The sequence below is a fragment of the Amblyomma mixtum genome, chromosome 3, assembly GCF_055824585.1.
Source record: "Amblyomma mixtum isolate Tamu chromosome 3, ASM5582458v1, whole genome shotgun sequence".
In the NCBI taxonomy this organism is placed as follows: Eukaryota; Metazoa; Arthropoda; class Arachnida; order Ixodida; family Ixodidae; genus Amblyomma; species Amblyomma mixtum.
The window spans coordinates 408,110,036-408,134,396 of record NC_143014.1 but is presented as its reverse complement, the minus strand read 5'-3'; the positions used below and the strand labels follow the sequence as shown (position 1 = coordinate 408,134,396).

The following is a 24,361-nucleotide window of genomic DNA, read 5'->3' as shown; positions in this document are numbered from 1 at the left end:
CGGCTGTAGATCACATTCAAAGGGCTTCTTTGCAAGTTGCTAAATTTTTTCCTAGCCCTGGCTTTAGCCTTCCTAGCCTTAGCAAGCGAACTTCGGTAAGGTTGGCATTAAATATCGGCTTAAGTTCGTGTTGCTGAGTGTACGGCCCATGTCGATCCCCAAGTTGAGCTCGATGTTGCCCGATACCTTCTGCAAAGGTTGGGCCAAGCATTTTTTGTTTGGGGTAAGGACGTTGTGCAGAGGCTATTTTCTCGTTGGGTCATCATCGTCAGGAGCGCGGCTACACACTGAGAAGCGGAGACGCCAGAGACGAGGCTTCCACGCCGAACAAACGTCGCTTTACGCTCAGTCCTTAAGAACCCTGCAGCTGTGACGTTCCTCCTTGATAAATGTAAAGGAGCCTTTGTACTTTGTTGGGTGACCTCGGGCTGCCACAACAGCACCCATGCATCCGCCGCAGCAGTCTCAAGAAGCGCCGCGCCTAACAGTCAACGACACCACGAGGCAGTACCCCACCCAGTTATGATTTGCCGGCTGGCCTTTCTTTCTACCGCTTCCTCAAACGACAACGGCCACACAGTCGATCTGAGGTCGTAATGCAAGCGCATTAAGAGCGCTTTCAATCCGACGCGGCGTCAGTCCGCGAAGCGAAACTGGCAGCGACACTGGCAGCGCCTCAGCTGACGTCAGCAGTGCGATAATGCCAAGCGCTAGGCGGAGCGATCGAAGTCATATGCGCTCACTGCTGCTGAGTCACGATGTGAAGCCGACTGCCAGGGGGACTTTTTCTTGCCTCGTAGCGCACGCTAAAAATTTGCCAATTAATTTTTTTCTTGGCTAGACTATGTGAAACTATCTCCAATTCTGCTAACACAATATGCATCATCATCATCATCAGTAGTCGCAACCTGACCACGCCCACTGCAGAGCAAAGGCCTCTGCCATGTCTCTACATTTAACCCTGTCTTTTGCCAGCTGCGGCCACCATATCCCCACAAACTTCATCTTATCCGCCCACCTAACTTTCTGCCTCCCCCTACTACGCTTGCCTTCTCTTGGGATCCACTCTGTTACCCTTAAGGACCAGCGGTTATCTTGCCTTCGCATCACATGCACTGCCCAAGCCCATTTCTTCCTCTTGGTTTCGACTATAGGATGTCATTAACTCGCGTTCGTTCCCTCACCCACTCTGCCTGCTTCCGGTCGCTTAACGTTACACCTGTAAGTTTTCTTTCCATACGTCGTTTCGTTGTCCTTAACTTAATCTGAACCCTTTCCGTTAGCCTCCATGCTTCTGCCCCATAGGTGAGTACCGGCAAGATACAGCTGTTGTATACTTCATTTGTAAGCGATATTAGTAAACCGCCATTCATGGTCTGAGAGAAACTGCCATTAGCGCTACACCCTATTCTTAGTCTTCTAGTTATTTCGCTCTCATGATCCGGATCAGCGGCCACTACCTGCCCTAAGTAGACGTATTCCCTTACCACTTCCAGCACCTCGCTACCAGCTGTGAACTGCTGTTCCCTTACAAGAGTGTTGAACATTACTTTGGTTTTCTGCATGTGAATTTTAATACCTACCGTTCTGTTCTCCCTGTCTAATTCATTGATCATGCTTTGCAGTTCATGTCCCGAGTGACTTAGCAAGGCAATGTTATCAGCGAATCGCAAATTACTTAGGTATTCTCCACCAACTCTTATCACCAACTGTTCCCAATCCAGGCCTCGGAACACCTCCTGTAAACAGGCAGTGAATAGCATTGACGAGATCGTGTATCCCTGCATGCCTGACACCCTTCCTTACTATAATTATACTTCTAACTTTAAGGAGGACAGTTGGGGTTCTTTTCCACTTTTCTTCTTCTCCTCGCTTGCTGTTGCGTAGCGAGGTCAGGCCGTCTCGTTGTCGTTACGGCCCGGTCTTGTGATTGGCATTAATTAGCGCGAAGGACGATGACGAAGCCTTTCGTTGTAGAAACAAAAAGAAACTTTATACATATAAGATTAGCATGATGGTACAGTGTAGACAGAATCGAAACAAAGGGAGAGCAACCACAGAGTGGAGCCGTCAGAGCTCTCCCGGTCAAAAGCTCCTGGCGAGAACCCCCAGATTCCCGCCAACATCTGCTCTTAACCCCCTCAGCTCATCGCTGATTGGGCCGGCCCTTTCGTGACGTAACAGTTGCCTGTGGCCGTGTATTTAGGCGGGGCCACTGTGCACGTGACTGATATAAGATACAACACAAGCAAAGCGCAACGAAACCGTAACAGAGCATCTTCCCCTCGGGAAGTCGGACTGCGCTCACGTAAAGAGGCAGGAATACACACAACAACACAAACAGAACCGTCATTTGCCCTGTTCCTCGAAGCGGCGCCAGCCAGCGGTAACAGAAGCACACGGCTAAAAGAAAAATCGTCTCGGCGCCGCCGTTAGGCCGCAAGTTCGGGCAATGTGCGTAGCTGAAGCGCACATCTGTCCGCGCAGCTCAAGAACTAAGGCATGCCGCCGCCGAAGCCACCCGTTGCCTTAAAGAAAAAGAAAACTAAATGCCAGCGTTCGGAAAGCGCGCCACTGACACCGACCAAACACAGTCCGTGCTCCCGGCTTCCCGCGCGCCGCCCAGAAGCGGCGCCGTTTCCCTCACGGTGAATACGCGGAGTCGGCGCACACACGCACAAGCAAAAGAAAAAGGAGCGCTCCCCCGAAAAGCGGTGCGAGTGCAAGTGCCGTTTAGGGTTTCTCGCGGCGGGGATCCTTCAAAGGGACCGAGACGAGACTGCCGGCGCGCCGTAACTCACGTAACGCGTACCCGGCTAGCTCTTCGGCGCGGGCGCTCGTCGGCGCGACCGTGTCAACCGCGTCGACTAACAGCTTGCAGGCCGGCGGGAACACAAATATTTCGGCTGTGCGTGGCGGTCTTAAGCTCAGTGGCTCTACAGAGGACTATGGTAGCTGTGCAGTAGTTATAGATATCTTCCAGTATTCAGCATGACTGCTGAAGTTTCCATTTAGCCGAATGCTTTCTCGTAATCAATGATTGCTATATATACGAGTTGGATATATTCTTCTCGTCTCTCTATCACCTGATTGATAGTGTGAATGTGGTATATTGTTGAGTATCCTTTACAAACTCCTTCCTGATCATTTGGTTGATTGAAGTCTAAGGTTGTCGTGATTCTATTTGCGATTACGTTAGTAAATACCTTGTATGCAACGGAGAGTAAGCTGATCGGTCTGTAACTCTTCAAGCCCTTGTTGCCTCCTTTCTTATGAATTAAGATATTGAGCCGCCGCGGTGGCTCAGTGGCTATGGTGCTCGGCTGCTGGCCCGAAAGACGCGGGTTCGATCCCGGCCGCGGCGGCTGAATTTCTTTGGAGGAGAAATTCGAGGCCCGTGTACTGTGCGATGTCAGTGCACGTTAAAGAACCCCAGGTGGTCGAAATTTCCGGAGCCCTCTACTACGGCGTCTCTCATAGCCTTAGTCGCTTTGGGACGTTAAACCCCATAAACAAACAAACAATTAAGATATTGTTAGCGTTCTTCCAAGCTCCTGGTGCACTCGAGGTCATAAGGCATTACGTATACAGGGTGGCTAGTTTTTCTAGCACAATCTCCCCTTAGTCCACCAAGAGATCTGCTGTTACCTGATGCTCACTTGCTGCTTTGCCCCTTTGTATTGCTCCCAAGGCTTTTTTTTTCGTTACTGGCGGGATGTCCCATTTCTGTGCGCTACTCCCTCTCTCAATGACGTTATGATTACATTGACTACTGTATAGATTCGTGTAGAACTCGTCGGCTACTTTAAATATCTTATCCATATTGCTAATGACATTGCCCTCTTTGTCTTTCGCTGCATACATCTGGTTTTTACCTCTGCCTAGTTTCCTCTTTACTGCTTTTAGGCTACCTCAGTTCTTTAGAGCATGCTCGATTTTCTCTATACCGAGTTCCGTTATGTCGGCTACCGTGTGCTTGTTTATTAACTTTGATAGCTCTGCCTAATCTATTCTGTCCGTATGGTTAGACGCTTTCATGCTTTGGCGTTTCTTAGATTTTTCGTCTCCTGAGATAGCTTGCCGGTATCCCGTCGAACAATCCTACCGCCTATTTCTACTTCGCGCTCCGTAATGGTAGCCGTGAGATTATCGTTCATTGTTTAAACATTAAGATCGCCTTCCTCAGTTAGTGCAACGATATCCTGAATTTCTCTACTTTCCGTCTTACCACTAACTTGTTAGCGGACTTCCGCTTGACTAATTTCTTCCACTCTCTCTAAGCTAATTCGAGACCTTATGCTGTGGTCGCAAGAACGCACCTTTCCGACGACCTCCACATCCTGCACGATAACTGGGTAAGCGCGTAGTATGAGGTCTATTTCATTTTTAGTCTCAGCATAGGGGCTCTTCCACATCCACTTCCTGTTCTTTCGTTTCCGGAAGAAGGTGTTCGTGATGCGCAAATTATTTCTCTCTGCGAACTCTATTAACTCCCCCCTGCTATACCTAGAACGTATGCCATAATCGCATATATCGCGTGATCTCCGGCCTGCTTCTTGCCTTCCTTCGCATCGAAGTCGCCCATTAGCACTGTGTACTGTGATTTTACTTTGTTCATTGCCTATTCCACATCCTCGTAGAAGCTTTCAACGATCTGGTCATCATGGCTTGATGTAGGCGCGTAGGCCTGCACCACCTTCAGCTTGTACCTCTTATTATACCTAATTACGATAGCTGCCACCTTCTCGTTAATATTATAGAACTACTGTATGTTGCCTGCTATATCCTGATTCATGAGGAATCCCACATCCAGTTCTCGTCTGTCCGCTAATCCACGATAGCACAGTACATGCCCGCCCTTTAGGACTGTATGCGCCTCATCTGTCCTCCTAACCTCACTAAGCCCTATGACATCCAATCCAATTCAATACTCGCTAGTTCCTCGAACATCACTGCTAAGCTAGCCTCACTGAATTAAATCCTGGCGTTAAACGCTGCCAGGTTCAGTTTCCAATGGCGGCTTGTCGAGAGCCAGAGAATCTTAGCACCCTCCGGTGCATCATAGGTCTGACCGCCGCCTTGGTCAGTTGCTCTGCAGACGCTGCTGACTGAGGACCAAGGGTTAACTGGCTTGTCCATAGAAGGTTGTGGCCAAGTACTGCACCAGGGTGGCCAAATCCTGCTCTGGTGAGGGAGTGCGTTGTCCGTTCTGGTCACCGAGATAAGGCCGCATCCCAGTCCTGATATATGCAATTCCATCCACACGCGGAGTTTTCTTTCCACAGCGATGGCGCAGAGGTAGAGCATCCGCCTAGCGTGCAAGAGGACTGAGGTTCGAATCCCGGTGCCGCGCAACTCTACACCGAGTAAAAAAAATCAAACTCCGCGATACAACATGCATTCTAAAATAAAAATCTGAAAAGTTAATTAACGCTTTAGTTAATTAGCGAAGTAATTAAAGCATTCTGCCTCTTACCTGGTGCCCGAGGTGTCTCCAGTATAGCCCCAGGACTAAAATAAACTAAAAGCAGTTACCTTATAAAAAAGTTGGGGGCTTTCAAATGATGACTGAATTTTTATGGCGCCATGGCACAAGGTATTTTCGTTTGCTCAAGGTGGGGTCAAAGACCCCTTTCCCAAGCATTTCACCCCGATTAAGCTGAGCACCAGGTCAGGGCAAAGCTGGTACCCATTGTGTCACCGGTGGGTACCCGGCAGCACTGGGGATACAGCTGTCCTAGCTAAATTTGACCAAGCTTTTAAAAAACACGGAGTGTCCTAGCCCAGTGAAACCAACTGAGATCTGTTTGGAGTTGCCTCCTAGCCTTCAGTATTTTTCGTGCACGAAACTTTATTAATTACTAAAGAATAATTAGCTGACTTTTTAATCACTGGCTTCCGGAACAAAGTGTCAATACAGAAGTTGTGAAAGTCTTGAAAAACAGCTGACTGAAATGCTTGCGCGAAGCTATCGTCAAGTAAAGTAGCTTTTTTTTACCGCCCTTAAACCAAAACTCGCAACTAGAGCTTCCGTGTGCCATCGGAGTCACTTCAACGAGGCGCGTCTAAGAGAACAATGTTTTTAACGCGAGAGCTTAAGGCTGGAGTAAGGGGCTCGTGAGGCGGAAAAGCCGGCGTCGTAGCCATAGTCTAAAGGCTGTCTCACATGGGGCGATGCGCACGAAAAAATGCGGCCTCGCATTGTCGTTTTGACGCCAATCGCAGCCGCTATTTCACATGCTAACGATTTCAGTCGGTGAGGCGCGAGCGGCTTTTCATACACAATAAAGGCTTTGACAAATATAAATGTCAAACACCCTGTTGTGCGTTTATTCGCGTATGCCTGACAGCGGCTGCCTGTAAGTGGCGGCGGCCCGATAACGCTATCGCGTCTTTCTGAAGTGCTCTCCCCGATGAGGCTTTGCGTGCGCACTGGGGCGGGGTGTGAGCCAGCAGCTGGTGACGTCATAGCTTCTTTGAAGGCCAATAAATAAATGAATGAGTAAAACCTTTATTACAAGGGAGGCATCGCTGTCAGCCGCTGTCACCCACACTTCGCGCACTTTTAGTGGGAAGCTCCCAGACACCCTTAGAGCGTGTGGGGGTAGCGGTCTCGGACTCAAAGGAGAGGGCATCGGTCAGCCGCTTTCGCGTCGCCATTGTTTAGCATCCTTCGCCCCGAAAGGTGTTTACTGTATCACGGCGCGATCGGACGATCATAGCATAGAAGGCGGCGCCAGCCAATCGCAGCGAGAAGCTAACATGCTGAGCTCCGGCCCTGAAGGTCAGGTGCGCGTTTTTTATACGAGGTTAAACTTGAAGAACGGTTACAAGTGTGCAATGCGAATGTTTAAGCGTTAGCTGCGCGTGTCAGAGGGGTTAGGTATTTTCGCTCCCAATAATGAGCTCGCCAAATCCCTTGGGGGTTTGTAGGTCCTTTTTCCTCCTTACCACTCCAGTGCAGAGGGTGTTTTATGGAGTTCTGGTTTAAACTGCTACGCTCCTCATCGATGCTCGCCGGCGCAGCCGGGCGTATGGGAGCGCGCCGAGGGAGCCACTGCCACCGGCATTCCTGTCAGTTAAACATGTTAAGAATGACGTTACAAAGTGGCATGGCAGTGAAATAAGGTACACCGGTTTCTTATATTGTGCTCATGCTTTCAGCGGCGTCTCAATTTCGCCGCATACTAAACAAGCGAGTGTTCGCGGAGCAAAAGTGGAGTGCATTATATATTTTGGCAACAAAAAAACAGCAGGTGCAACACAGCTTCTTACATATCGGGGAAAAAATGGCGGGCGGTTTAGCATTGCTAAGCACGAAATATTGTGCGAAAGCAGGGTTTTTTTTGCAGGTGGACAACAACGCCACGCACCTCAAAGCGCTATTAATTGAGCCGTCCACTGACCCAGGGAGCCAGTTATGCGCCTTTGCTTTCCTCAAAGTCAGCGGGGTATAAAACTTCCGCTGGTTCTGAAAAAATGAAAGGCGCATAACAGCCTCAATTCGTAGGTGGACGCCACCGCCTACTCACAGTGCGACTGAGGTGTCCACTGACACTTGCTACTCAGAGGCTTCTTCACACACATACATAGACCGCTGAAACCCGGAGAGTGCGGCTAGAATTTGCTTTAGCACTAAAATATGCGAGCAGCTGCATAGGGCAAGCTTTATGAATGTGCCTTCCAGTTGCTTAGGTAAGTTCAGGAGTTCGTGTTCTGTAGGCCGTGAATCTGCAGGCCACACACACAGCTACCCAAGTTCAGTGATGGTTTGGCTGCTCACGCAAGTTACAGGCTGGTAGACAAAGAAAAATAAACTTAAGGGCTTAACCCTGGTTACACCCAAAATCGAGCGGTAGCTGTACAATGATTTATATTTTCGGACTCTACTCGTCGAGATCTTTTTAACGGTACCGTCATCATCATCAGCCTGACTACGCCCACTGCAGGGCAAAGGCCTCTCCCATGTCTCTCCATTAACCCTGTCCTTCGCCAGTTGCGGCCACCGTATCTCTGCAAAGTTCATCTGATCCGCCCACCTTTCTGCCGCCCCCTGCTACGTTTGCCTTCCCTTAATTGGAATCCACTCCGTTACCCTTAAGGACCAGCGGTTATCTAGCCTTCGCATTACATGCCCTGCCCAAGCCCATTTCTTCTTGATTTCAACTAGGATGTCATTAACCCGCGTTTGTTCCCTCACCCACTTCGCCGGCTTTTTTTTAGTCACGACGGTAATTAAGACGTGTAACTAGTACGATGCAATTGTACTCGATACAAGCTATCCAACAGTACGTGACTCGAAATTGTAGCGTAACGTTAAATTTAAATACAACTAACGGTAATTAAGACGTGTAATTAGTACAGTGCAATTGTACTCGACGTAAGCAATACAACGGTATGACTTGACATTGCAGCATAGTTCAATTTTTAGCCACAGTTAACTAATTAATAGTAATTAAGACGTGTAATTAGTACAATGTCATTGTACTCGATATAAGCTATCCAAATATATGACTTAACGTTGTAGTGTAAAGTTCATTTTTGTCACAGTTAACTAATTGATGTTAATTGAAACGTATAATTAGTACAGTGCGACATAGCTACCCAACGATATATGATGACATTGTAGCGTAGCGTTCAATTTTTAGCCAAAATTAACTAGTTGTAATTACGGCGCATAATTACTACAGCTCAACTGGAGCAGACATAAGGTATGTGGTTAGGTTATAGCAAGATATAACTTAAAAAAAAATGCAGTTGCTAACACTGGGCCGTGGTCCGCAGCGTCTTGTATTACTCCGCTGCCCTAACGCAACAGTAAACAAAATCAGTTAACCTGTGACTTTATTAAACAAGCCACGCATCAGAACTCTATAGCTACCCAACTAAATGTTTAAGCAGCCGACTACTTTTTCGTCGCGGAGAAATTCCGTACGCGGAGGCTGAATGTGGGCGGTGCTTCACTGCAGACTTAAGTTGTATCCGACTATTGAGATCGATATTGGTCCCATTATTTCGAGGTCGAATTTTGGGAAGAGGTGGGCCAACTTTGGGGGAGGCCCAGCTAAGTTTTGGTTACCTTCACCGTGTTGCTCATGCTTGAATTTGGTTAAGCGCTCTGTTGGCCAGGCCCAACACAGCACTACTGGCTAGGCAACACCTTGCTTGCTGCTATACTTAGGGACAACTTTCTGTGGCTATGCAGTGGAAGCTGCGAGGGCGAGGCACAAGGCTTTCACAAGCGCGCTCTTATCACGCGCTCATGAGGGAGAGAGATAGGCGTTTAAGCTGGCGGCGCGCGCTCATACCTTCCACTGCATATCCACAGAAAGCTGCCCCTGAGTATAGGCACATTTTGACCTCGTCTAGGTTGAAGGTCATTCGTTCCTCGCGGACAGGTCACGTGTAGTTGAGCGGCGTTGGCGCATAGAGCAGAACAACTGGGTTAAAAATAAACTCATTTTATTATAAACTCATTTTCTTTAAAGATCAAGTGGAATGCATAGCACCTCAGTGAAAAGTTGATGCAGGGCTTCGTCACTGAAGTCCTGGAAAAAAACAAAAATTGCATCTTGTCAACCTTTCAAGCACCATGCAGCATATGCATGTGCACAGATTTCCACATGCACACCACACCTGAACTAGTGCGAGTGGACCTGCACGTCTGCAAGTTCTACACCATAAACACAAACAGGCATGCATATTTCTTTCGACTGAAGCACTTCAGTACTGGATATCTACAACAGCACAACTAGAGTTCGAGAGGCACCTGAAATCCTTAGAAAATTCGCCCAATCTTTACACAGTTGTTTGCACATGCTTTTTCAGCATTTTGCAGGGCGGTGCTTTTGCATAACAAATCCCAGTTCCTAATTACATCTTCATCCTGCACACCCTCTCCGTCTCTTATCTGTGCTTTTCTACACATAGCTGTTTAATGCTGACTGACTCACAGCTACTGACAGTCACTACTAATTTCATTAGAAAACTTTATGGGCCCTCGCATAAGGTACTATTTTTTTCAGGCCCATGTCTGGCAGTAAAGGGTGAAGTCAATGGCACTCCAAGCGGCCAAAAAGTTTGTCTGAGTGAGTTTTGGATGTTGCTGTGATAGAACTGACTGCTAGGCTGGTTTAGCCAACATACAGCTCTACACAAAAAAATGACAGGTAATATATTACGTGAAAGAGGTAAACTAGTTTCAGTGACAGTTGGCCTCCTTCATAAGTGTATCCTAACAAGCCCCTTATGCCTCACCCTTGTCTGCTCAAATGTGACGTCATACATGTAGTTTGTGCACACACCAATCACCATATGCTGCCGCGTATATCCCTTCTTTTCTACCTTACAAAAACGGCCACGCGAAATTAGGAGGTCGACTTATACGCGCAAACGGCCTATTTGCGGGGTCTAAGGTAATTTCGGTCGAGCAGCCGGCAGTACGCGCTCCGTGCCGGTGCTCGCTCCCAGCAGGAAGCACGGAGCTCCATGTGAAATAAAAATAACTGACTAGGCTAGGCAACGACCCAAGCAAACGGCGTGAGCCGGCAGCTTCGCGCTGACGCTTCCTACGCTCTCGTTCCAGCGCGGCCCTCCTAACATGAACCTCGTCCGAGACGGCAGTTCTGGAAGCTGAAGGTTTGCCCTCTACGCGTTGTCGCCGGCGCTGCTCTCGCTGCTGGCAGGTCTTCGTCGCCCGCTGTCCTCGGTCTGGCTAAGACGCCGATCGGCTTCTCGCTCGGCGGCAAGCACAACTAGGTTTTGTCGACGGCGAGCCTCGCCAGCACGAGTGCAACAAGCGTCATTTTCATTTTCGGAAAAATTCTGCCGGTCTGGTATCCCTCTATCATTTATATTTTTTTTATCTGTCTCTTAAGAAGACTAATACGATTCCGAGCAGCAGCCGCTCCCAGGGAGAAACACAGAACCGGTTAGACCGGCCACGTCACCGATGGCCTTTGCGACTCCGATAGGGACCGGCGGGCGGCGTCGCAGCGTTTCTCTCTTTTTTCAATCTCTCTGCCGTCAACAGCCTCCCTAAATTACCCCCTTCCCTTACTTCTTCCCTTCTTTCTGCCATCGCCACCCCTCCATTCGTTACCTCATCTTTCTACCGGCCGCTTTCCTTGATGACCTTGGCCGAGCGTCATCGATGCGACGGCTCGAGGTGGGCTCCATATAACGGCTCACGCCATACAACAAAATAAAAAAAGTTAAGCCTGTCTCACATGCAAGCGAAAATGCCAGCGAATCCTGCCGCGGCGGCGGAAAAACCTGTTTTGAGTTGTCGCTGCGATGAGCGGCGAGGTTCCAAGTTGGAAATTTCCGCTGCGACGCGCCGCTCAATCGCTCATTCGCTTGCATGCGAACCAGCCTTTAGTGTGCAAGTCGGTTCCACTACAGAAAGTTCGAATTGCACGCTGTTTGCCCAGCTCGCTCACTCTGGCGGTTAGTTTTCTGGACGGGCAGTAGACAGCGCAAGGGCAAACTTCCGGAGGAGGAGGAATAAACAAGTTTATTGCCGTAACCTCCAGACTGTGCGCCGACAGCGCCGACAGGTCGATACTAGCGTCGAGCCTGATCCGAAACTATGGGACCGTTGTATGCTTAGTTGGCAGCTGGGCCGCATGTGAGCATGGAAGGCAGGATGGGACTCCATTTTATTGCACTTGATCTCTATTTACCTCCGACTGCTGTCCTTGCTACTGCATCGTTACGCGTTTATTGCTTTGAGTTGAACGAGCGCCGCCGCGACAGCATCCCGCAGTGGCGGCGGCAGCGGGGCGGGAGTACGCGTCGACTTATATCCGGAGTGAACTTTTTTTTTTCGCCAGCAAGGGCTGCAAGTTGGAGGGTCGACATATTCGGAGTCCACTTATACGCGTTGCAATATATGTGCCATCACGGTTCACGCAAAAAAGCTTTGCAGTATGGGCGAATGGACTACTATGCAGTGTCTTATGCACATTAATCTAAGAATAACATTCATAATCCATGTCCACTTTCATGAACCTTTAAGCCAGCTTTTGAACAATGCACACCACTTTTTTCTTTTGGATCCTGAATATTAGCATGCCAAATTAATATCTGCATGTGAAATGAATCAAGCATACATGAGTGCACATTCAATTGTAATTCCTATTGCCTCTGAATAGGGTGAAGGCTCTCTGCCAGACTACACAGGTCACTTACTCACTCTGTAGCCCTTAGTGAGCAGTGTCAGCACCATAACTGCGGGTTGCTGGATTCAAAATAAGTGTGAATTGTCATGTACCTTCAGCAGATCTAACATATGCTCGTACAAGTGCAAAGTGGGCCATACAGTTCCACACTGCCAGCTCAGGACGTACAATTCACACTCTCCATGCATCTCCCTCCATTCCTTACAGTAAATCATCACCCGAAGTAGTGACAGTAGATTTCCTTACACAAAATTTTTTCGTACTTTTGCACCTCCTGCACTGCTCACTTTTTCTTAAGCCACCTTTAGTATTTCAGTAAAAAAATTATCTCAATATACTGGTGGCTTATCCACACCACCAAGGTTCAAGATTTATCACTGCAGGAAGTGGTTTACACTTCTGTAAGCCCCTTATATGTTTAGCACCATTATCCATACAAGCCTTTTCCCCTTTGCAGCAGGTTCAGTATGTGGTACTACAGCAAATGAGGCAATGCCTCTGTCATAAAGACATGGTCTCCTGCCCATTGGTGCAGTTGATTTTGCAGTACTTCTGTAATTATACAACACCTGCAGTACTGCTGAAGGCCTGTAAAATGCCTTTCTCCATGTGTGGCAAACTCAATGTGCTGTTCCTAAGTCAGATTCAAATGAAATGTCTTTGTTTTCTTGTCCAAGGATGCTGGTCAGTCTCAATAATATTCAGGTCTCTAGCTGAGTACACAGATTCCTGATCTGTTGACAAAGGTGCTATAGCATGAAGCGTTGACAAAGGTGCTATAGCGTGAAGCGATTGAAATGCTACAAAAGCTATGTGTCAGACGTCGCAATATAAAGCAAAGGAGCTTGCACAATGTTCCCATTCACACAATAAAATGTGCCACACGGACGGATGTAATGCCACAGGAGCACATGCGTCATCACCTACCATTAGGTACTTCCTGTAGATGGCACGGCCAAGGCCCCCTTCCTTTAGGAAGGCGACCACCTTATGCACAATGGCATCTCCACCACCAATCAGGCAATCCAGTACTCTGGCAGCATTCTCCTCTGAATCCAAAGCTGCCATTACACTTTCACGAAGCCCGTTCGGTGCGGCACATTCGGCCCCACCACCATCTGAAGCCACAAGCAAGATATACATACTGAAACAATTTTACGCAGCACACAATAAATTTTCACTAAGAAAACCACCAATTGTTTCAACATTAAATACAAAATGCTGCGTAGCAGCTTTGGCTGCAAACTGCTGCACTGCATTTAATGTAAGTAAACTTCCCATGTACTTTTTAACATATGTACAGTTTAACAATTTTTGTAAAAATTCTTGCTGAGCAGGAAGAGCTGCAACAGGTGCTTCAGTTTAGCAAATTTTCAGCAAAGTGCTTGACTTTTCTCCAGTTCAGTTTCTGAATGCACAGGGAAGTGTGGGTTGTGCTATGTTTATACCTGACACCGACGAACTGCTGCTTGCATGTGCTCCATCATCTAGTAGCCAGTCAGTGTTTCCATCTCCTCCTTCTTCATCCTGCAAGAGAAAAAAGAGGCAGCCATAATTTGGGAACTGAGAGCGGAAGACTACTGCAGCCTCAACCTGTAAGTTCTGGCCGGTGGAGAAATGCAATTGGAATTTGCAATACCCCCAAGTTAACTTTTTAGACACAATACTTAAAGTAAGGAGTGAGACCAACCAGGAGAGCAGTGTCCTTTCTATACGGTGAATCACATGAGCAAGAGAGATCTTTTCTAGTTGCGTGCATGCTACTTTTATGGCCAGAAGGTAAAAAATGGCTTCAGTAAGCCGTTGGCATTCAAGCATTGCCCCTGAATCTGTCCCCAAAATGAAACTTCAGTCTTATCGGACAACTGCTGTTTATCTGCTCCTCCAAGCCAATAAAATCAAAATCTAGTGACCGGTGAGAATATTTTAATTTGTTACAGAAACTGCCAAGAAATTCAGAAAGTTCCAAACATTGTTTTTAACAAAAACAGCAATATAACCAATTTTGATCTCACAGGTTAGAATTAGATGTGAAAAAAAAAATAGATTAGAGATTATATGATGCTGTTCTGCCAGTTACACGAGTCTTCCAAAACTTAATACGGGCAAAAGAAGTCAGATTTAGTGTGTGAAGAAGTGGTGGCGATGCTTGTACCCCGCCATCCACTTGGCCAGAAAGTGAACACAGCCTTGCACCATTCTCATTAACCAGAAGGCGACTATATGATCTAATGGCGACTTCACTGTTTCACCGTACCACTACCACCTCCACATTCATCACTGCATCCACCACCACCACATCTGCAGCCAGCACATGAACCACCAACACCACTGCCTCCACCATGCACCACATGCATCATGCAGCACCACCACCATTACAACACTGTAAAGTGGAAAACTCTCATACAGCTACTGAAAAATGCACTGCACAGTTAGGCTCAATGCCTGAAGAGCAAGGGAGAAATTAAAGCAAAAAACGGCACAACAACAGTCTTTGTAACATATCTGAATAGGAACCCTGCCACATTAGGATAAGCTATGTGCAAAAAAAAAAAATGTAAGCTGGCAAGCCATTCAAACCACTGTCAGTGGTCAACAGAAGCAAGCCCAAAATAAAGGCAATAGTGTCAAAGGTTATGGGCCCAGCACGTTTCCGGGTTCGAACCCGGCCGCGGCAGCTGCGTTTTGATGGAGGCGAAAGCAAAAAGGTGCCCACGTGCTGTGCGATGCCAGAGCCCGTCAAAGATCTTCAGGTGGTCGAAATTATTCTGGAGCTCAACTACAGCACCTCCTTCTTCCTTTCTTCTTTCACTCTCACCTTCTTCCCTTCCCTTACGGCCTGGTTCGGGTGTCCACCGAGATGCGACACAATTACTGTGCCATTTCCTTTTCTCAAGCACTAATTTTCAATTCAATGGTTCACAAGATGACAAAAATCATCACTCACTTTACATGTGGCATGCATCTACGTCAGATTAAATGCAACTGCTAGTGAGTTGAAGCATTTTAATGAAAATATAACAAAAGTTCTTCTGCCTGTCCTGATCACGCTCGCCAAATTATGCAGCTCTGCTGCCTTTTCCTAAGGGCAGCACAACATAAGCCATGTTAAAAGCATTATCCTTTCGTTAAAACCCACGCCTTTACTTGCAAAACAGAAATTCAGGCTCATGTTTTGCCACTCAGGCCCGTCATTTGAAGTCGCTAGTTTCATGCATCAATGCACACAAAAGATGATGACGGTGTTTGTGGCATCGCCACCATATCATACAAAGCAGCATCTCCAGCCATGCAACCCAGTTTTAGTTTACCATTTCAAAGTTGTTTCAAAGATATTTTTTTCCTTGAGAGATCCCTAAACCACAAGCACAGTAACCATAAACATAAACTCAGTTTCAAATTTAGTCAGTGTCATGGGCGTCCGGAGGGGGGGGCAAGGGGGGGCGGTTGCACCCCCCTGGAAAATCACTCACTCGAACCGTGAGTGATGGCCGCACGCCAGGGGCGGTGGTGCGCTCAGTCAAAAGGGTAAAAGCAGCCCCGCATGGTCACATCTGCGAAATGCCGCGTCCGGGCGTGCGTCGTTCCGCCGTTTTCAAACCACGCCATCGTTAGCTCTACTGAAGGGCGACCTGTTCCAGACATACAGCGGCACCGGCGAGCATGTGTTTCGAGCCGCCTTGAGATGGGTGTCTGTTTCTTTGATCTCTAGAGAGATAGCGACACTGAGGCAGACAGTGCACGGGGCATCTTGTTTTCGCCTATCGTTACGCCGGTCACCGATGAATTCTTAAGGAGGGAAGGACAAATCAGCCGTGTCCACCCCCGCTTTGTCGGGCTGCTCAGGGGCAAGCGGGCGATGAGTTGGCGCCGCCGCCGCTCGCTGTCTCCTCCGATCCACGGGTAGCGCAGTTCGGTAGAAGCGCCGCTTTCAGACTCTCCGGCAAAGGGGATTAGCTGCTTTTGTTCACGGCGACGCAGTCTCCCGAGGCGCCCCCACACCAGCGTTCTTTGCGTCTTCTGCGAAAACCAGCGCCTTTGGTCAACGCATCCCGATGGCGCCTGCCTGGCTCACCTGTCACCTCTGGCTGGGCCTCAAATCACAACAGCGCCCATGTACTGTGCGTGTCAGTGCATGGTAAAGAGACCCAGGTGGTCGACATTACCCGGAACTCTGTACTACTCCATCCCTCATAGCCTGAGTCGTTTTGGGGCTCTGAACCCCATAAAAACACAAAAACAAATTTTCCGACCGGAGTGGCGAGTGTCCCTTCCCCTCGGAAGTTGCGCGGCGTTCCTTTCACCCCCAAAGTGCGCATTCGGGGATATTGCGGCAAGTAAGCCCTCGCACGTGTGCGCGCCTCTGTGTTTGTGCTTGGGTGTTTTTAGTGGCCGGTTGTCAGCGAAGCTGAGAACAACCAAGACAGCGGACGAGAAAACGACGAGCGGCGAGCAGTGTGTGTGGGGTTGCTCGACTGTGCGGATGCGCAAGCAAGATGGAGCGAGGTGTATGAAGCTGCGAGCGTGCATTTATCTTGTAAATAAGTTTTCGTTGTATATATAGTCAGCTTTTGTTTTCAACGTACGCGTTCAACAGTTTTTCCAATCAATGTGTATGATGAGTGTGCACCGAGAGCGTGTAATGAAGCACAGAAGTGAATTTATCACACGTGTAATTACGCAATTCGCCCAGAAAAATCCGAGGCGCCTACAGTTGCTGTTCAAGGAAGACTGACTAAGTGACTGTAGTTGCGTGTTTGCGAACATATTGTGCTGTGTGCTGGTCATAAATCCGTGTGAGTCGAGAACCCGTATGCAGGAAGACTGAGCACTCTTCTCCACGAAGTGATATAGCATCTTTTTGCATTTTTTATTAATTTTAGTTGTTTCTTCGTTGATAAACTCCAATGTACCTCTCCTAGCCGCGCTTTAATTTGCTGTTTGTAATTTTTCTTTCATGTGTGCATTTTGTTTAATTTTTATTTATATATAAATAAATAAACTTACTCCGCAAATAGCGCCTTTTTGCTACGAACATACCCCCCCCCCCCCCCCCCCCCCCCCCGGGGCACCAACGGGGCCCCCCCCTGCAAAAAATTCTGCGGACGCCCTTGGTCAGTGTTAAAGAATGGCTCCTGCATGACGTTACAATCAACCCACTGTAGTGCTAGCGGTCATGAACGCTCTGAAACTCCCAATGCATGCAGAAGTTGGTCTGCTTGCACCTCAATCATGCTCAGACAAGCAGCCTATCGGACTCTTTTCCACTGTTTTTAGACACAAAATTCATAATTTCGTTCTCTTCAAATTCAATGTTATTCTAAGCTCATTTCTGTATGGATGAAAGTGTTGAAGCTCCTCGTCGGGTGATGCTAAAAATTGTTAAATGATGTTACAGTTAATGCCTGAAACTGAAACTTGCAGAGCCTTTTATATTGTCACGACTAGAGGAGCCGTGAAGGTAGGCGTCGGGAAGAACCCAAGACTGGGAGCCTTCTTTTAATTATAGAGCCAGCTTCCATGACACCGAACAGAACAAGCGCGCCGCTTCGTCATCGTCTTCGATTCAGCGCGGAGGCCGTGCGGCGCTTTAGGCGCGTGGCAATATTAAGGAAAAATGATATCATTTTGACCATTGAAATCCTGTGCCTGTACACTTTTAAGAAATGAACTGCCTTAAAATAAAAGAAGGGGCTCAAAAGAATGTGATGTAACAATGAGCTCAGATTGGTATAAAAAACAAAGCAGCTTGTTCGTGCTGCATCCGAAATGTGCACTACCAACACAGACAGCTTTTATGAATGCCATCATCTTGGCCATTTGAGCAGCAGGTTTTTGAGAGAAGAAAAAACAAAAAAAAAAACGGAACTTGAGGTCTATGCTAGGTGATCAGAAAACGTTGCTTTGTGATGAGCTCGGTGGCTTGTTCCAGGTCCAAGCTGAGCAGCGCCGCCTCCCATTACTGAAAAGTACTGAGCTGCAGTTCTGGTTCAGGGAGATCAGAGGGACAAGCCCATAAGATGTGGGCTCTATCAGCGTGTTGACCGCAGAGGGCACAGTCGGGGCTGTAGCTACTGGGAAACATGGCGGCATACAGGGCCGGCGTACAAAGGGCTGTTTCAGATTTTGTAAGATATGTATCACCTGATGGAAACCAGAGTCGTTAATGCATTGTGTGATGGCGCAGTACATGACCAAGTGGTCCTTGGCAGAAAATACTGCTTGGGAGTCTGCCAACAGCCCTGCTCAATGGGTGAGACCTTGAGTAGAGTTGTGTACGGCTTTATTTCTCGGTGCATGCGCAGTGTGAGCGGGGATACAGACAAAAATGGTGCGGCTATCAATTACGACTGTCCAAAGGATGAAAAGAGCAGCGGGGGAAAACACGGCTTTGGCAAAGCAACATACTGCAGACTGAGGGTCACTAATAATAGTAATATATGATGTGGAAGCTATGGCCATGGCTATCGCACATTCCTATGCCTCTTACAAGATGCGATTATGAACCGTTGCGGATGCAAAGAGGGAGCCAGTAGGGGACACAGGTGCTGTAGCTACAGCTGCCTCCCAGGGAATGCTAGGAGACTGCAGGGCTCTGTGTGGTCACCCCTACTTTTCAATTTGGTAGTGATGTCATAACCAAAGAAACTAAATCGCATCCCTAACATACACCATACATTCTATGCAGATATCACCCTCTGGAAAGTAGCAATGGAGACACTGAACACACACTACAGCAAGTGATAGACATTACTGAGAACCATGTAAACGTTGCAGGCATATCATGCTCCCCACAAGTCAGAATTTCTCCTCATTCGGTGCAACACCCTAAATACTGAACCACCACCCGACATTCGACTCTACGCATGAGGAGAGCTTATCTCTCAAGTTTCTACCATCACTGTATTAAGACTCTTTATTCAAAGCAATGGAAAAAATTCCAAAATGTTAGCTAAACTTGCCAGCACTGTCTCACAACTTATTGAAAAAAAAAAAGGCTTCAAGAGGCTCGCTGATGAAGCAGAGATCTGGTCAATCCTGGCGGAAAGCTGAGCATTCCATGCTGATGACAGCAACAACTGCATGACACATGATGTCATGGAGAATGCTTTTGGGCAACATATACCCACATGCATCAGACGCTACTGAAAACTAGGTGCTTTTCATCACAGTTAAGTGCCATTCAACTACAAGTGATGAGCTCACAGAAAAACGGGGAATGATGGCAAAATTTCAGAAACTTTCCAGTCCTGCTTTGTAGAAGTCTCACATTTTGAACCCTCATTCCAGCTGTTAGAATGCTATTTCCACAGCTGTGCACAAAGGCAAGAGCTTGCTCACTGGAGATTAAGGGGGTCCTGCACAGGAATATAGCAGAGAGAGTGCAAAATGTGTGAACGTGATCGAAAAGCGAATATGCCGCTGCATGTGCTGTTTCGTGTGATTAAGAAAAGTCTGCAATTTTTCATCACATGCAGTTTCTGCATGATGACTCGAATGAAAAATGCAGAATGGAAACCAAGATGAAAAATAAATGTATATGAAATTGCCTAGCAACCAAGTAAACTGCCATCATTCCAATTCGTACACAATGAGAAACATTTCACGAACGTGTTGATATCGTGACAGCGGCAGCCGCCACCTCCCCCGTAGCTTGCATAAAGCCGCCACACGTGAGGCGGGAAGAGTAAGGGGAGGTGGGGAAGTCGGAAGCACCGGCCTTTTCATATGTGTCATTTAGGTCTGCCCGGCCGCCGTTGTCCTAGGATATGGACTTTTGTCTTTGCCTTTTGTCGCTGGCACTCTCTGCCATCTCCGTTCCAGCCATGCCTCTGCTGCCGGTGCCGGAATCACGCAACAAGCAAGTGGAAGCCACGAATACGCAGTGCTACTCCAGTGCCTTCTTTGCTGTTTTGGGTTACTTTTCTACATAAACTTATGCAGTGCCATTTGGCTTGACCCCACAACAGCAAAAGCTGCAGAGGCTGCTGCGTTTACCACCTAGAGGGGCCGATTGTGCTGGAGAACTGCACGTTATGTCGAATTCATTCGTTCATTGCAATCGTAGATATTCCTCTCACAGCAGTGTTTTAGTGTCATGAAACTTTCACGTGGCTCGCCCACACTCCAAGGTAGCAGAGCGAATTCATTTTATCAAGGTCAACACCCGCCACAACACCTTTGTTACATACAGGTTACAAACATATGCGCTTCAATAGGGTTGGCCTTCGGGAATCGAGAAACTTGGCAATATTAAGGAATTCGCCACATGGACGTTCGTTACATCCACGTTTAACTTTAAACAGATGACATGTTTCCCTTAACCGAAATTTTGGCACTGCCAGCCTCAGTTTAAGACAACAGGACCTGAAGGCATCTTATAAGCCCTCCCCTCCTCACCATGCGGTGGAACAGGAGCCACCTACTGGCCATCAGTGCTCCCACGTATCTTCCGCGACCAGCTAACTAAACAAGTAAAGACCTGGTTGACAGCAGGCACCAGTGCAACATCCATAAAGAGTGCCTTCTCTCCCAACATGAACAGCTAGCATTTATGTTGCCAACAACAGCTTCAAACTTCTGTATTCAGTTTAATTGATGACTCTCTACTTTGAACCAAAACAATCGATAGCAAAAGCAGGATGGCAGAATTTCTTGATTAGAACAAGCGAGGTTCAGGATGGCTGAACTGGGAAGACCATGTAAACATGGCCAAGAGCATAAAATCCTGAATTCCATTATCAATTTTATTCTTAGCTTTGGTCCATTTTGGTCCCGTGACTTCTCAGGTTAATTTGACCTGGATAAACTTTACAGGCGCATCTCCACATATAGAGAAAATTTCTAGCATGTAGAGAGCCATGCAGGCATACAGGTCGTGGCGCATTGCCCTTGCTGTAAGCAGCATCATGCCACTCAATGTTGATGCATCTTTCAGAAATGGCAACACCTAAATGGCTGCCCATATGAGCGTGGCCCCAGCAGTTCTCAGCATAACCCAGTGCGTTTGCAGTGGCACAGAATATTAAAAGCTTGGTGTCATTCCTCGAATGAGGTGCCACAAAAAACAGTGCATACATGGTGCATAGGTTACTGGTGGCTGCAGACAGGTGGTGGTAGATATGGTGGCAACGTGGGGAGAGGAGACTCCCATCGTATAGTGCAGGGAAGAACTGGGCCTCCTCATCAGTTCATTAATTCAATACTGGCACCAAACATGCTCTACTTGTCAGGGGGCACCCACTTCAACGGTTCAGTGTCGTTGGCATTCAGCTGATGAGCCCAAGGTTGTGAGATCGAATCCTGACTATGACAGCTGCATTACAATGGAGGCAAAATGCAGAAATGCCCATGTGCTGAGTGATCAGTGTGCTCGAATAAACGCCATGTGGTCAAAATAATTTGAAGCCTTTCACTATAGTGTCCCCCTCAGCCCACTTGCAGCTTTAGGAGGTTAAACCTCACATACCATCAACCATGCTGAAAATTACTTGCAAGGTGACAGGCTTGCAGAAGCAAGCATGCTAGAAAACATGAACTATACGCACACAATCTTTCTGTCATGGGAACACCAAAACTAGGAATGCAGTGCACCCTGACAATGACTTGACATGCACAGTGTGCTCCCACAAGTGAAAAAGCCACATGCAGAACCAGAAGCACAGGCAAGCCTACGGTCATTCAGGGCAGGGTATCAAGAACTTCCTTGTGCAGTAATCAACTGGTGATGAATCCCATCCAAAATGAAGGCTCTACCCTACCCATCCTGACCCCAGAGATGTCTGCTCTGCTGCACCAGTAGGCAAAAGGTAAGGCTCAATTTAAGGCTTCTCACTGCCTTTCTAAAGAACAGACCACAACAAGGCAAGTGCTTTCGCCTGGTCAAAAAATTGAGGCTGCTCATCAGGGCCCATATTACAACTTGAATCCCATGATGCACTGAAGTTACAGTATCAACCCAGAACAATACGCAGCATCATGTGCTACAGCCTTTGGTGGCTTTTCTTTGGTTGACCATCTGCAATATTCACCAGGTCTTCCACTCCTGCACTTCAACTTTTTTCCCTAATATCAAAACTAAACACTCTGGGTCTAATTTTCTAACCATAAAGTTACTGACACTGCAACATGCTGTTCGAAAAAAAAAAAAAAACTTTCCATGAAGATCCAAGACTGCGGAATCAACAAGCCAAGTATGGAGACTGTGAAGGAGACTATGGTAAAATCTATTATGCTGGCCGTTTTCTTCTGGGTTGCCGGGCTTCATGCAGATGCATCCTGGGTAGCTTCATAAGTGAAATAGGCTTAGCGGCCGTCGCTCATCCACGCACTCATGATTTATCCATGTGATGATATTTGGGTTCATAATTTCCTGTTGGCTCAAAATTCCAGCACTGTTTGTGTCCACTCAGTTGCATTTTCACGCACCATATGTTCCTTTGAGCAAGCTCTTGGTAATGTTAAGCAGGACAGTGAAGAAACTGAGGCTGCCTAATGAGAAAAACTGACACCTTTCAATAATGTCTAAATTGCACATGGCACCAGTAAGAGCATGGTTGGAGGGGCTACAGAAGAGGTGCCATGGAAAGCACGAGGACTGATGTTTCTCCTTATTTCCGCTGACACAAACTTCAGTCCAGTAGGCTAGCTGGACTCACTTTTCCACAGTTAGGTGCACAAGCCCAAGCAGGTATTCCTGCAAAATGCATTTTTATATAAAGCAGACAACTGGTCACCTACGTGGAAACTTAGAAGCCACTTGAGAATTTTTCTTGTTTCACTTATTAGGTCTTTGCACATCCTAAACAGGTTGGTTAGATGGCAGGAGCTCAGACACGCTGCCTGCAAAATCAGCTCTGGCACTAAAGGGAGACATGCGGATGCCATGCACTTATGCCTTGGAGCCCAATGTGCTGCTCTCATCTCTTTAGCCTCACAAAACTCATTTTAATTCTGATAGAAAACGAAGAAAAATGTAACATTTCTGTTACATTACGAAAAACACTGCTTGCTTTGTAACGAAACGGTGCGAGTTTCTGCAGACCAGGGCACACGTCCGAAGTGCCAGTTCTCAGTTCTCACCATCAGCTGTTGGCCCATACTGCATGAATTTTCAGCATGCTCAAGTAGCATGTGGACGATTTGGGCCCTGTCTAGGTCAAGGGCCATGTCCAAGGCCCGTAACCCATGGCTGTTGATGGCCGTCGTATCAATGGTGTCCTGCAACAGGACCACAGTTACCAGTGGGCCACTCGGATTAGCACCCATGGGCTCCCCGCGGGCTGCCCAAGACTCGCACCAGACGCCTGTTTTTGTCACGTAGCTCCAGGGGCCAATCCAAGTGGATTGGCATGCAAGACGCACACATGCTGATTGCAGGCTGGGCGGTCTCGGACTCCCCGCGGGCTCCCATATCTGACACGGCGTTACCACTTTGGCAGTGCTCTTGCAGCCAGAAGATGAAAAAAAAAAACAAGTGTGCATGCAGTAACTGCTGGATGGGGCCAGTAGGTTGCAGATTGTCACACAGTGTCTTTTCAGTGGTTAAGAGGTGCCAAGACGCAGTGGTCTTGGCATCTCTTGCAAGCACGTCTTGTGGTGTCCTCGTTCGAAATTCGCCGCAGCAGGAGCTTGCTTTGATGCTTTCATTAGTGCTTTTTTTTTTTTTTTTGAGCCAATGCAGCTACACTTTCTGTGGTTTGTAATGGCACGGGAACTGATGTGCCTAAGACCATTAATGCTAATGCCGCCAACAGTCTTATACAGGGCCTGTTGCCAGAGTTGTGCATTCACTCCCACAATTTTCCACATAATCATGGCCTGTATGATGAGAGTGCAATGGGGTGCCTTCTCTCTGTTCCATCCAGTGTGCAGGTTCAGGCATAGCTGGTGGCACTGGAAGCCGTCCAATGAATCCGCTGATCAAGTGGTCGAACTTTCTTTCTTGTTTGTTTGTTTAAATAAGGCACTGCAGAGAAATAAATCAGGCATAAAAGGCCCTTGCAAAAGTGATTATTTAGAGAGGGTGAAATGTGTGAAAAGCTTCCTCTTCTCCTTACTCCATGATGGACCAACACAAGGAACAGTGTGCTGCAAAGGGAAGTGGTGAATATGCTGTAACGGGGCTCAACCACAGCCAAAGCAACACTCCTCAGTCAAGGCAGTGATGCAGGCACTGA

The 24,361-nt window shown here is 47.6% G+C and overlaps 1 protein-coding gene across 5 annotated transcripts in view; it reads right to left on the bottom strand.

The window, feature by feature from the left end:
• Positions 1–9,445: 9,445 nt before the first annotated feature.
• The window catches only part of Rel (nuclear factor NF-kappa-B family member relish), a 112,895-nt gene continuing 97,979 nt past the window's right edge, over positions 9,446–24,361 (bottom strand). For all 5 annotated transcript variants that reach the window (XM_089584801.1, XM_089584805.1, XM_089584803.1 and 2 more), the window contains exons 16-18: positions 13,631–13,709; positions 13,110–13,300; positions 9,446–9,548 (exon numbers count right to left, since the gene is read on the bottom strand). In XM_089584801.1, coding sequence (XP_089440927.1) covers positions 9,483–9,548; positions 13,110–13,300; positions 13,631–13,709 — 336 coding nt within the window. In that variant the 3' untranslated portion in view covers positions 9,446–9,482. The remainder of the gene's footprint in view (positions 9,549–13,109; positions 13,301–13,630; positions 13,710–24,361) is intronic.